Source organism: Rhinopithecus bieti, unplaced genomic scaffold (assembly GCF_001698545.2).
Source record: "Rhinopithecus bieti isolate Rb0 unplaced genomic scaffold, ASM169854v2 scaffold_76167, whole genome shotgun sequence".
In the NCBI taxonomy this organism is placed as follows: Eukaryota; Metazoa; Chordata; class Mammalia; order Primates; family Cercopithecidae; genus Rhinopithecus; species Rhinopithecus bieti.
In genome coordinates, this window is record NW_016828260.1 from 7,705 (window position 1) to 21,212 (window position 13,508).

At 52.3% G+C, this 13,508-nt stretch overlaps 1 protein-coding gene across 1 annotated transcript in view; it reads left to right on the forward strand.

Moving 5' to 3' along the window:
* Positions 1-6,475: 6,475 nt before the first annotated feature.
* The window catches only part of SBK1 (SH3 domain binding kinase 1), a 70,816-nt gene continuing 63,783 nt past the window's right edge, over positions 6,476-13,508 (forward strand). Inside the window, 2 exon segments of the mRNA XM_017864448.1 lie at positions 6,476-7,340; positions 7,765-7,869. Of these exon segments, the coding sequence (XP_017719937.1) occupies positions 7,246-7,340; positions 7,765-7,869 (200 nt within the window). The 5' untranslated portion in view covers positions 6,476-7,245.

A 13,508-nucleotide genomic window follows, 5' to 3' on the forward strand; every position in this document is an offset into this window, starting at 1 on the left:
CTCCAACTCTTCTCTTTCTAAATTAGGCGATGCATTCAACTCTTTTAGCTGATCCTACTGTTTGCTGTTGTCTTTGGAAGTCAAGGTCATTCAAACTCTAAGCAACATGAAAATCACCCAGGGATCTTGTTAAAATACAGATTCTGATTCAGCAGGTCTGGGGCAGTTTCCAAGACTGTGCATTTCTAATAAGCTCCCAGGTGATGCTGATGCTACTGGTCCATGGATTATTCTTTGAATAACAAGATTCTAAAGAATCTGCGAACACAGCTATTTCTTGATTTTTCTGATTTTGATCTTACTTCCTACTATAGAAAATGAAAATGTAGTTCTCTAATATCCTATCCCTCCTCTTCCACACACATGCATTCTATCTTCATCCTCCCGATATGGTTACATAACCTTTTTGGTTAAATATGGTGACATAACCTTTTTGGTTAAAATAATTTTTGGTATTTATATTATTATACCTTTGTAGATAACATTCACAGCTCAGCCACATAGTATACTATGATGGCATTTCGTTTTTTGTACAACTTTTTGTTTTCCCTGGAGTTAATCATTGCTTAATATTTTAATTTCACCTTTATCAGTGCATTCACAAACCTTCCTGGCAAAACTGAAAGGCTCTTCTTAGTAGATTCAAACACATTGCATAATCTAGGTCTTAGAGCCCCTGTCCCCTGACCCAATATAGGTTGGTTGCTCCAGGTATTTCCTCCGACAGAGCAAGACTCCGAAAAAAAAAAAAAAGCAAGAAATGGGTTACTAAACAGAGTTTGAGGCAGGAAGCAGAAAGGAGGATTTGGAATCTCCACTATGAATTAGGTTATGACTGCTAATTGTATCCTACTCTCCCCCTCCCTCTATTCAATAGTAATCCACCTTTGCAACTTTAACAATGCATATGGCCATGCCACTATAGACTGAATTTCCCAGTCTCCCTTGCAGCGAGGAACCAACTATTTGCTAACAGAAAATGAGTAGGAGTAAGGAGTGTCACTTAGGCGTGACTCCATCTTTCTTCCTTCTTGAGGACTAAAATGTGAGCATGATGCCTATAAGTCATTTTAGACCGAGAAGACCACCAACCCCTGGACTGCTACCTGAGAAACAAAATTCTACCTTGTGATAAAGAAAACTTGGCCCAAACCTGGCTCAGGATATAACTTTTTTCCATGTGATGCAATTCACAACCTCCTTCTGGGAAGACATTGGCATCCTTGACAAAAAGAAGAAGCAACTTTTTTTTTTTTTTTGAGACTGAGTTTCACTCTTGTTGCCCAGGCTGGAGTGCAATGGCACAATCTCAGTTCACTACAACCTCCACCTCCCAGGTTCAAGCGATTCTCCTGCTTCGGCCTCACAAGTAGCTGGGATTACAAACATGCACCAACACACCTGGGTAATTTTTTGTATTTAGTAGAGATGGGGTTTCACCACATTGGTCGGGCTGGTCTTGAACCCCTGACCTCAGGTGATCCACCTGCCTTCGCCTCCCTAGTGCTGGAATTACAGGCGTAAGCCACCTCCCCTGGCTGCAACATTCTGATAAACTTTAATTCAACTAAGACTTCTTCTAGGAAACCAGGCGCCCAGCGAGTTGGCTCATGCTTTGTAATCCTAGCACTTTGGGAGGCTGAGGTGGGAAAATTGTTTGAGGCCAGGACTTCAAGACTAGCCTAGGTAATATAACGAGACCCCCATCTTTACAAAAATTAAAAATTAAAAAAATTAGCTGGGAATGGTGACACACGCTTGTAGTCCCAGCTACTTAAGAGGTTGAGGTGGAAGGATTGCTTGAGCCCAGATAAAGGCTGCAGTGAGCTATGATCATGCCTAGGTGGGGCCTGGGCGGACGAAGTAGATGAAGCCTAGCAAAGGCCATTCTCCGAGCCCTGGATCCTGGGTTCCAGACAGCTGTGGTGATAGGTGAGGGCCCCAGCGGACAGATCCTCTAAATGGCCCGAGCATTTCCAGCCAGCCAAGGGTGGGCCTCGCCTCCATCAGGAAGGGCCTGGGTCCACCAGGAAGCAGGAAGGGCCTCCCCAAGGCAGAGCTATCTCAGGCCTCTTCCTTTTTTGGAGGCTCATTGTGTTTTGGAAATGTTTAAAAATACCAAAAACAGCATTATGAAGACCACGGTGTATTTTAAATGTTTACATCTGCCTAATGAACACTTCTGTTTTGGTTTTGTTTGTTTGAGACGGAGTCTCACTCTGTCGCCCAGGCTGGAGTGCAGTGGCGCGACCTTGGCTCACTGCAACCTCTGCCTCCCGGGTTCAAGCGATTCTTGTGCCTCAGCCTCCCGAGTAGCTGGGATTATAGGTGCCGGTCACCACGCCCAGCTAATTTTTGTATTTTTAGTAGAGACGGGGTTTCACCATGTTGGTCAGGCTGGTCTCAAACTCCTGACTTTAGGTGATCCACTGGCCTCGGCCTCCCAAAGTGGTGGGATTACAAGAGTGAGCCACCGTACCTGGCTGTAATGAACACTCTTAATACAGACACACAAATACAGGGTCGTATAGCCGTTCCATTCACAAGATAATTACAGGACTCATACAGGACATTGACCGCCACGGGGTAGCGGAGGAGGGTGTGGTCTGAGAAGGGGAGGTTTCCTGAATGACGTCCCATGAATGTCTCAGCTGTCAATCCCATCAGAGAAACTGTCATGCCTGAGTGTATGACGGCATGCAAAGATCAACAGGTCAACGTTTTGTTTTTCTTGTTTTCTTTTTCTTTTTTTGAGATAAAGTATCGCTTTGTCACCCAGGATGGAGTGCAGCGGCGTGATCTAGGCTCACTGCAACCTCCACCTCCTGGGTTCAAGCGATTCTCCTGCCTCAGCCTCCCAAGTAGCTGAGATCACAGGCATGCTCCACCATACCCTGCTAATTTTTGTATTTTTGGTAGAGACAGGGTTTCACCATGTAGCCCATGCTGTTCTCGAACTCCTGACTTCAGGTGATCCACCAGCCTTGGCCTCCCGAAGTGCTGGGATTACAGGCGTGAGCCACAGGGCCAGCCAAGTAAGTCTATGTTTAAGGTTCTTAATGTGGGGCCCAGGCTAAATTCCTCCAAGTCCTCAAGACAGGTCTGTAAGCCAGGCCTGAACCCAGGGCTGACCCTGAGTGGTGAGAGGAAAGCTTCCCCACATCCCAAAGCAACAGAGCCAAGGGCTACAGGCCTGGCTCTGGCACCAGAAGTTTGTGACATGGCCCCTGCTGTCCCATGGTATGGCCCATAGGTCTGGCTCGGTGGCCAGGAGGGACTGGGGGGAGGCAGAGGGAACCACCATCCCTCTGGGAAGGGTGGCAAATGGCTGAGATCGAAGGGATCAGACCCTCCAAGATGTTCAGGGCAGAGTTTGTAACTGCATGGTGACTCTAATCCTCCTTTCCTAGACGGTTGGAGGTGGGAGAGGGAAAGGTGGAGTCTCAGGCTCTTGTGAACTGCGTCTGAGCCTCCACTCGCTACCTCCAGCCAAAGAGCCAGGCCCAGCCACCCAAACAGGAGACAGACAGAGCTTCACAGCCACTAAGAATTAAGACCTATTGATTTTCCCCATTAGCTAGAGAATGCCATCAAAGTGCATTAAAACCAGGCAAAGCAGCAGCAGCATGAATAATTAACATCTGCAAATGACAACCCCATGGGGCTAGAGGGAGGCGGGAAGGGACCTTCTAGAGGCCTGGGGCACCCTGACCCCTTCTGACCCCCACCCCAGGGAGCCGTAGTCTAGGCTGCCCTCCCCTCCCTGTCTCTTGTCCCCTCTCATTCCCTGTCCTCTCCTTAAAGAAACATGAAGTCCATGGCACAGCCAGCGACCTAAGCCGATGCTGGAGCAGGGAGGATAGAGCACTGAGGCAAGAGTCAGGGGTGGCAGCTCCGCTGTGTGTCACTGTGTGACCTCAGCGAAGTTGCTGCCCCTTTCTGCGCTCACTCTCCACCTCTGCACAGTGCAGCAATCAGCCCAGCTGGCCTCTTGCTCAGTCTGTGGTTCTAGAGAGGGACAGTGATGCCCAAAGTCAAACAGCAGGTCTGTAGCAGAGCCTGGGCCACTGGGCCCTCTCCCCCAGCCCAGTCTATGGGACCCCTTTGTGCCAATCAGGAAAAAGCACCCCTTTGGGTAAACCAGCTGGAAAAGGCCACTCCTTTGAGCGTACCAATTTGAAAATGAATGCATGCCCTCTGAATAGATCAATTAGAAAAAGGCACCCTTCTAGGGGAACTATTTTTTTTGTTTTTGTTTTTTGAGACAGGGTCTCTCTCTGTCTCCCAAGCCGGAGTGCAGTGGCGCGATCTCGGCTTACTGCAACCTTCGTCTCCTGGGTTCAAGCGATTCTCCCATCTCAGCCTCTCAAGTAGCTGGGATTACAGGTGTGCACCACCATGCCTGGCTAATTTTACCATGTTTAGTAGAGATGGGGTTTCACCATATTGGCCAGGCTGATCTCTAACTCCTGACCTCAGGCAATCCACCCTCCTCAGCCTCCCAAAGTGCTGGGATTACAGGCCTGAGCCACTGCGTTTGGCCTAGGGGGACTAATTTTTTAAAGGCACCCTTCAGACTAACCAATAAAAAAAAAGCGCCTTTTGGGTGGGCCAATAAGAAAAAGGCAACTCCCCATGCTGTCACAGTTGAAAAGTGCAAGTCTTGGCAGAGCAGAGGTAGGGCTGGATACTACCCCCCATCCATCTCTCCCCTCCCCTCCCCTCTCCTCTCCCTCACCCCCGACTGTCTCCTATCTGCCAGGGTGTCCTTGTGCATTGTGCACAGCCTAAACAACTGTACATGGCCACTCTGTTCCAAGCCTCCACCTTCTCTGGGCCAAGGAAGCCCAGACCTATTCTTCCAGCCAGTGGAATTCAGTTCCACATGTATCGATGGTCCCTTCCAAGCCTCTCTGTTTCCCCACCTCCAAACTCCTCAGCCCCTTCGCTAACCCAAGTTCCCACTTCCATCTTCCTCCCACTCATTCTTCCCCCTCAGAGCCCTGGATGGGCAGCTCTGGAACGAATCCCTCTTGCATCTCCCATCTCCGACTGCATTACCTCTGCCTTCTTGCTGCTTTGCAGTGCGCCGTTCCTGCCTTTCACGCCTCTGAGCCTTCGCACACTCTATTCTCTCTGCTGGCAAAACCTCCTCTCTTGAGCCCCCTGAAAAACCCTACTTGCTCTTCAAGGCCCGGCTTAAAGATCTCTGCCTCTCACTCTCCTCCTCAAATGCCAGCCAGTTCTTGCCTCTGGGCTTTTGCACCTCTTCCTAGAATGTTCTCCCTCCAGATCTGGCTGGTTCCTCCTCCTTCCTCCTCCTTCTCCTCCTCCTCCTGTGGGTTTCAGCTCCCGTGTTCCCTCCTTGGGAGGTATTCCCTGAACACCCCATCTAACTACCTCCCCATCAGCCTGTCACATGTCTCTGTTTTTTTTTTTTTTTTTTTTTAGCACTTTGGACAATCTGAATTTATTTTTCCTTTGTTTATGGGCGCTTCCAGAGCCACTGTGAATGGTTGTACATGTTGTCAATTGCAGAGGAGGTGAGTGGGGCTGAAACCCAGCCTGGGTCCACACTACGAGTTGGTGCTGGGGCTGTACCTGCTTGGCGGGAAGCAGCTTTTCCTAATCCACATGATGGCACTATGCAGGCAAGCTGCAGCTCCGCTGCTGTCACCTCCTGCAGTGACAACCAAACCCACCAAAGAGGAATGGCACCTGCTCACTTCACTGCTGCGTGCCCATGTCCAACACGGTGCCTGGCACCAGGCAGGTGCTCAAGAAACATTTCCAAGCCTGGTACAGTCACCGCAATCCCAGCTACTTGGGAGGCTGAGATGGGAAGATCGCTTGAGCCCAGGAGTTTGAGACCAACCTGGGCAGCATAGCGAAACCCTGTCTCAAAAAAACAAATACATACATAAATAAATTCAGGCAAACAAATTCTCTTCTGATTCCCCCACTCCCACCCTCTTCCCATACTCCTCAATAAAATACACTAGGCACTATGGCTGCTTTGTCACTGGGTCTCACTGAAGCCAGCCCCAGAACTGGGCCCAGGGTTGGCAAAGGTGACTGTTAAGGGAACATGGGAGGACCCAGGAAGTTGAGGGGTGACTGTGTGAGTTTGGGAGCCCTGGGGATGCTCCCTGAAGCTCTGAGCCCTGTCTATTCCAGAGGTGCTGCCCTGAGCCCCCAGTGCCCCTTCCCAGGGCCCCCCAGCTTCCTGGAGGTGCGCGTGGAGGGGTCAGGTGACCCACACACTCCCAAGCCCTGGGAGCCCAGTGCGGCACAGAGACTCGTGGGCAGGAAGTGGCACTGAGGGTCCCGCTGCAGCAGCCAGGCTCAGAGCGGGGGCAGAATCAAGGCACCGCCCTTCCCTGTGCTCCCCGAAGCCATTTCGCCAGGCCGCCTGGCCGCACCGGCCCGCCCTGCCCGCCTCCCTAGCTCTGGCAGAGAAGGAGTTAACCTCCAGGCTTCTCAGCGTGAATGTAGAGCTATTAATACCCACAGCCCAGCCAGTCTGCCAGAGAAGCCACTGGAGCTGGGGAGAGCAGCGAGCCGGGAGAGCCGCCAGTCGAAGCCGGGACCGGGACTCCAGGGGTCAGAACTTTTCTCGAGGACGGCGTGGGCACCGTGCCAACCTCACCTGGCCCTTGCCCATCTTTCAGCTGCAGGTCCCAACCCTCTCTCCTGGAGGCCACCCATGCCACCCACCCCAGCCAAGGAGAACAAACTTTCTTAGGGAAGCCACCTCTGCGACCGTGCTGGCTGGACTGGGAAGAGCAGACGGCTGGACAGACAGGGGGACTGGGGCACGGGACACCTGCGAGCCTGCCCTCCCAGTCCTGCCTCTGACAGACAGCCACAGAGTGGGCAGCTGGGGGGCCTAGGGTTCCACAGGGGCAGTGGGGGGGCACTGCCGGACCTCTGTCCACCCACCAACCACCTCGGAGTCCAGGTGGCTGGACACTGCTTCCCAGGGCCCAGCCCCGTGGCTGGAACCCCCGCGGGTCAAGACAGGAGCTCCCACCAGAGCCCCCGGCTCCTCCACACACCGAGGCAACGGGCAACCTGAGTGAGAAGGCACAGGTGGCGGGCGGGCAAGTGCAGAGCCCCGAAGCTGACGGGCTGCTGACCCTGGAGCGCCCTGGCTCGGGGACTCCTGCCCAGGCTGGCGACGATGCTGCGGAGGCCACCCCCGGCCACCCCTGCCCTGTCCTGGAGCTGCCTCCGGCCTGGCCCATGGGCTGCGGAGTCGATGATGTGCCGGCCTTCTGCTTCGTCTGCTTCCACAGGGAGGAGGAGGAGGAGCTGCTGGAAGAAGTCCCATTGCGGAGGTCAGTGCCCGTGGGTGGCCAGCGGGTGGGCAGCGGGTGGGCACAGCGCTCGACCCGGGGTGTCTCTGGGCCTGGCAATCTTGCTTCAAGTCAATCTCGCTCTGTCCACTGCTCACCACCCACTGCCACTTCCTGCTTCAGATCTCAGATCTCTTACCTGGTTGTTGCCACAGCCTCCTCCCTATCTCCCCTACCCTGGCCCCAGAGTGGCTTTCACGTCCTCTTCCACAGTGAGCATGTCCCTCCCCTGCTCAGAGCCCTCCATGGCTCCCAGCTGCCATGGGATGAAGCTGACACTCAGCTGAGCATTCAAGACCTGCGTGATTGGGGCCCACATCCCCCGCCTCATCTCACTGTGTTCCCCTATATTCACCTCCAGTGAAACTCTGCCCAGACTTCTCTTTCCTCGTTCTCCTCCATCCAGGCCCAGCTGCAACATTTCCTCCTTCAGGAAGCCCTCCTGGATGTCCCTGTCCCACCCCAACCTGAGAGCCACCTTTCCATCCTGCACTGCAGTGGCACCTAACAGGTGTTCCATCTTTGTTGAATTCTTAAGTGAAAATGTGTGCATGTGTATTTGCTTGTGTGTGTGTGTGTGTGTGTGTAAAAGAGAGAGGGAGAGAGAGAGAATGGTTTGTGTGGCTGCGTGACTGGGTATTGGGGGTGGCCATGTGTGACTGTGAGCCTGTGTACATGTTTGTGGGAGCAGGTGTGAGTTCTGCATAGCTATGTGGCGGGAAGGGCTGTGCCTGGGGCCCAGTAGGAGTTCATGCCCTAGAGATCATTGTTCCTTTAGCCAGCTCTCCCCACCCCCACCTGCAGGGAAACCCAGGCTCCAGCCAAATGCATTATCCAAGCAGTGACCACAGGCTCTGGGAGTGATCTGCAGGGGAGACAGGGGTCACCTCTGCTCCAGCCCAGCCTGCCTGTGCCTCCATCACTGTCTGAGTCAGCACTGCCCTGCCCTGGGTGGGGAGAAGGGCAGGCGTGGGCCAAGCCAGTTTTCCCCTCCAGGACCCTTGCAAGACAAGCGGGCCAGGCGTGGGCTCCTGCAGCCGGGGCCGGGTTCCTCCCTGACTTTCTCTGTTGGACTCTGGGTCCACAGTTCCCACTCCATGGGCCTCTGTCTCCTCGTCCGTGAAATGGGAGGATGTTCCCTGCTATGGTTGTCAGCTTAACATTCAACACAGTGACTGGCCACCCACAGACTGCCAGGGCCCGGGCTGGGGACTGGAACCTGGCTCACAGGGTCGCAGCCTGCTAGGAGAGACAAAAGAGAAGACAGGTCAGTTCCGCACAGAGTAGTGGGCATCTTGATGGGCATGGTTGCACAGTGCCTGGGAAGTTAGGAGGCAAGACGGACCACCTCTGCCCACAGGAGCCATCAGAGGCCCACCAGGTCTGTCTTAACATGCAAGTGCCCTCCCAGGGGCGAGAGAGGCTGAGGAAAGGGCGTCGCAGGCAGTGGGAACGGCAAGAGGGAAGGCTTGGTGCAAACAAGAAATGAAGTGTGGATGGTGGGGATGAGGCTGGCAGAACGGGGCCAGATCACAGAGGGCCTGGACGCTGAGCCGGGGACCTGACCCACAGGCACTGGAGCAAGCAATGGAGAAGACTCGAGGCAAAACAGGGGCAAGTGAGGAGAGGCAAGGGAATAATAGATGCAGAAGGGCTTCTTGAACTCCAAAGCAATGGTCTCATGATAGAACCCCATGTTCATCGTGAACACACAAAATGCTTGTTGAATGAATAAATGAATGAATGAATGAACGAATATGACATTGAAAGACAGGGCATCAGGCTGGGTGTGGTTGCTCACACCTGTAACCACAGACCTTTGGGAGGCCAAGGCGGGTAGATAGCTTGAGCTCAGGAGTTCGAGACCAGCCTAGGCAACATAGTGAGACCCCCCCCATCTAAACACACACACACACACACACACACACGCACACACACACAATTAGCCAGGCATAGTGACATGCACCTGTAGTCCCAGCTACTCCATGGGCTGAAGCAAGAGGACCCCTTGAGTCCAGAAGTTTGAGGCTGCACTGAGCTATGATCATGCCCCTGCACTCCAGCCTAGGCAACAGAGCGAGACCCTGTCTCAAAAAAGAGAGAGAGAGAGAGGGCATGGGAATAATCTGAGTTGAATTGTTAAAAAATACTACACTCCCAGACCCTGCCTCGGAGATTTTGCAGCTTCAGGCCTTAGGATGGATGTGTAATTTTGATCAGTTTCCTCCAGGTGAACAACTTAAGCAAACCAGCATTTGGGAAGCCCCAGAAAGAGACAGGCACAGGCCTTAGGGTTGGCAGCTGTGAAATCCTGCCCCCTCCTCCCTCATCCCTTCATCTCCCACTTCTGATTCTGGGGACTCTGTAGGGAATATCTCTCCGCCTCCTGCCCTGGGAGTATGGTAGCCTATGTTTGCAGGAGCTGGTCTCCTTTCTAGCTGGTAGGTTCCGGCCCTTTAAGACCTGGGAGGGGACAAGGCCAGGCTGGGCAGAGACAGTGACCACAGGTGCCAGGTGGTGAAGCTAAAAATACTGAGTGATGCCTCCGCCCAGGCTGCAGGAGCCAGTGCTGGCTGGGGAGGGTGGGACGGAAGGCTCTGGAGTGTTTCTTTGCTGCTGGAGGAGGGGCAGTGGGGCAGTGAGGCTGGGTGGGGTCACCTTGGGGACTTAGAGAAATCTGTGGCTGCCCCCAGCCAACCCTGCCCCGCCTCTCCCAGCCTTGCTCCAGCCCCTGGTAGGCTCCAGGATTCACTCCTAGAATAGCTGGCTGCCACGTTTCATAGCCCCGGGCAGGCTAATTCTGGTGCATCCCGCTTCTGTGTGATCCTGGGGAAGTCACTTCTCTTTGGGTCTCTGTAAAATTAAAGAGTTGGACTTTCTCAGGCATTTGTAGGGAAAGAAAGGCAACGAAGCAGGGCAGGTGACCAGTTCACTCCTTTGTGGATTCAGTACATTTCCCCTGAGGCTCCCTGCGGACTGGATGCTGAGACCACTGCAATGAATGTGACACAGCCATGTTCCTGGAGGGGCTTGCAGCCTAGTGATGACAAAACAACACAGGCTCGAATAGACAGCGCAATGTGCTATAATAGAGGTGTGAGCACTGTGCCCTCGGCTTCTGTTGTGGGACGATGCAAGAGACAGCCCCACAGAGAACACATCTGCATTTGATGAAAATTTGTCAGCAAACGCATCACCCACAGTGATGTTCACCAGCCACCTACATCTGGTGTTTTGATGTATTAATTAAGGTGAGCCAAGCTGTTGGAATAAATAAGCTTGGCAATCTTAATAGCTCAACACAGAAGAGCCTTATGTTCTGTGTGTGTGTGTGTGTGTGTGTGTGTTGGCAGGGGGTGGTGATGGAGGAGACTCTGCTCCATGTGATCTTTCAGGGATCCAGGCTCCTCTCATCTTGTGACTCCATCATCACCCATGGCCACTGCTGGATCTTTCTGCATCCAGCTTGCAGATGAAGAACAAGAGTGGAGACCACACATGAGGTTTTAATGAAGCAAAGCTGGAAATGGCCTCCTTTACTTCTGCCCACATGCATTGGCCAGAACAGCTCATTGCAAGAAAAGCTGGGAAATGTAGTCCAGTCTACATGAAAGCATCCAGTACATAATAGATGCCCAATGTGCTCATTCATTCATTCACTCAACAAATTTCATTGCATAGCTTTTGTGGGCTAGCACCAGAAACTGGACTGAAAATACTATCCCTGCTCTCATGGGGTTTATATCTAATAAGGGAGTCAAACAAAACACAAGTGAACAAATTGTCAAGGTTCAAAGCCCACTGTGAAGGAAATTACCAGGGATGGTGGAGACAGCCGCTTTGCATACGGTAAACAGGGAGGTGAAGACATTTAATCTAAAACCTAGAGAATGAGAAGGAGCCAGCAGTGGGGAGAGGGGTGGTAACAGCAGCTTGGGCAAAGCAAATTGAGAGCAACAGGTAGGCAGGGGCATGGAGAGGGCTCAGTGTGGCCGAGGCAGAGCAAATGATGGGGACAGTGACAAGAGGCAGGGCATGAGGGACAGTAACAGCCAGGCCACGCAGACCTTGGCACCCACGGTGAGGAGAATGGATTTTGTTCCAGATGGAATTGGGAAGCCTTTGAGAGCTCTTAAATGGGGGAAGTTGTATGATCTGATTGACATTTTAAAGGATATTTCAGGCTATGCTTGGGAGAATCAATGGTGATAGGCCAGAATGAATAGAGGACACCAACGTAGAGGTCATGGTGGTGGGCAGCTTTGGAGATGGGGAAGTAAGAAAGTGCTTTCTGAACATATTTAGGAGGCTGGGCACAGTGGTTCATACCTATAATCCCAGCACTTTGAGAGACCAAAAATGGAGGATTGCCTGAGCCCAGGAGCTCCAGTCCAGCCTGGGCAACCTAATGAGACCCTATCCCTACAAAAGAAAAATTCTAAAATTAGCCGGGCATGGTGTCATGGGCCTGTAGTCCCAGCTACTCGGGAGGCTGAGGTGGGAGGGTTGCTGGAACCCAGGAATCTGAGGCTGCAGTGAGCTGTGATTGTGTCACCATACTTCAGCCTAGGTGACACAGCAAGACCCTGTCTCTAAAAACAAAGATAAAGTAAAAACAAACATTGGAGACAAATCCACAGAATTTTCTGATGGGTTAGAGGAGGAAGGGAACCCGGGGTGATCTGGGCTTTGAGGATTACAGAGGTGCATGGATGATTGGCAGATTCGACGGAGGGAAGAGGCTTGGTGAGAACATCAAGAATACAGGCTCATGCCTGTAATCCCAGCACTTTGGGAGGCCGAGGTGGGCGGATCACTTGAGGTCAGGAGTTCAAGACCAGCCTGGCCAACACAGTGAAACCTCGTCTCTACTAAAAATATAAAAATTGGCCAGGCATGGTGGCACACACCTGTAGTCCCAGCTACTAGGGAGGCTGAGGCAGGAAAATAGCTTGAACCTGGAAGGCAGAGGTTGCAGTGGGCGGAGATCGTACTACTACACTCCAGCCTGAGCAACAAAGCGAGATTCCATCTCAAAAAAAAAAAGTCCTGTCACAGATATTTTCCATTTGAGAAGCAGGTGAGGTGTCCAAGTGAAGATGTCAAGAGAGGACATCATAATGAGAGTCTGGAGTTCAGAAGAGGAGCCTCTCGGCTGGCGGCGGAACTCCCGGGTCATTGGTAAACAGATGGTGTCTCGAGCCATGAGCTCTCACAGGAGAGAGGGGAGGGAAGAGGCTCCAGGATGGGGCCCTGAGGACTCCGCGGTATTGAGATCATATGGAGGAGAAGCCAGCGAGGGAGGCAGAGAAGGAGCAGCTGGGAAAGTGGGAGGGAAACTGAGAGCATGTGCAGTCACGGAAACCAAGGAAGTGTCTTGTGGAGAGGAGGCGTGGTCCACCCGCTTCAAAGATGTGAACAGTCCAGGGAAACGAGATTAGATTCAGCTGCCAGGAGCGTTGGAGCATGCCTGCAATCCCAGCACTTCAGGAGGCCAAAGCAGGAGGATTGCTTGAACCCAGAATTCGAAACCATCCAGAGAAACATAGGGAGACCCCCATCTTTACAAAAAGTTAGAGAGAGAAAAAAAAAATAGGGCTTGCACTGTGGCTCACAGCTATAATCCCAGCACTTGAGGAGGCAGAGGCAGGAGGATCACTTAAGGCCAGGAGTTTGAGACTAACCTGGGCAACATAGTGAGACCCCATCTCTATTTAAAAAAAAAGAAGAAGAAAGAAAAAAAGCCAGGCATCATGGCGCGTGTCTGTAGTTCCAACTACTCAGGAGGTTGAGGTGGGAGGGTTGCTTGAGCTCGGGAGGTTGAGGCTACACCGAGCCATGATGGCACGACTGTACTCCAGTCTGAGAGACAGAGAGACTCTGTCTCATAAATAAATAAATAAATAAATAAATAAATAAATAAATAAATACTAGTCAGGCATGGTGGCATGCACCTGTAGTCCTAGCTACTTGGGAGGAGGCCAGGGCAGGAGGATTGCTTGAGCCCAGGAGTTCAAGGTTACAGTGATTGCACCACTACACTCTAGCCTGGGCAACAGAGGAAGACCCTATCTCTAAAAAATATAAAATTAAAAATTGGCCGGGCGCGGTGGCTCAAGCCTGTAATCCCAGCACTTTGGGAGGCCGAGA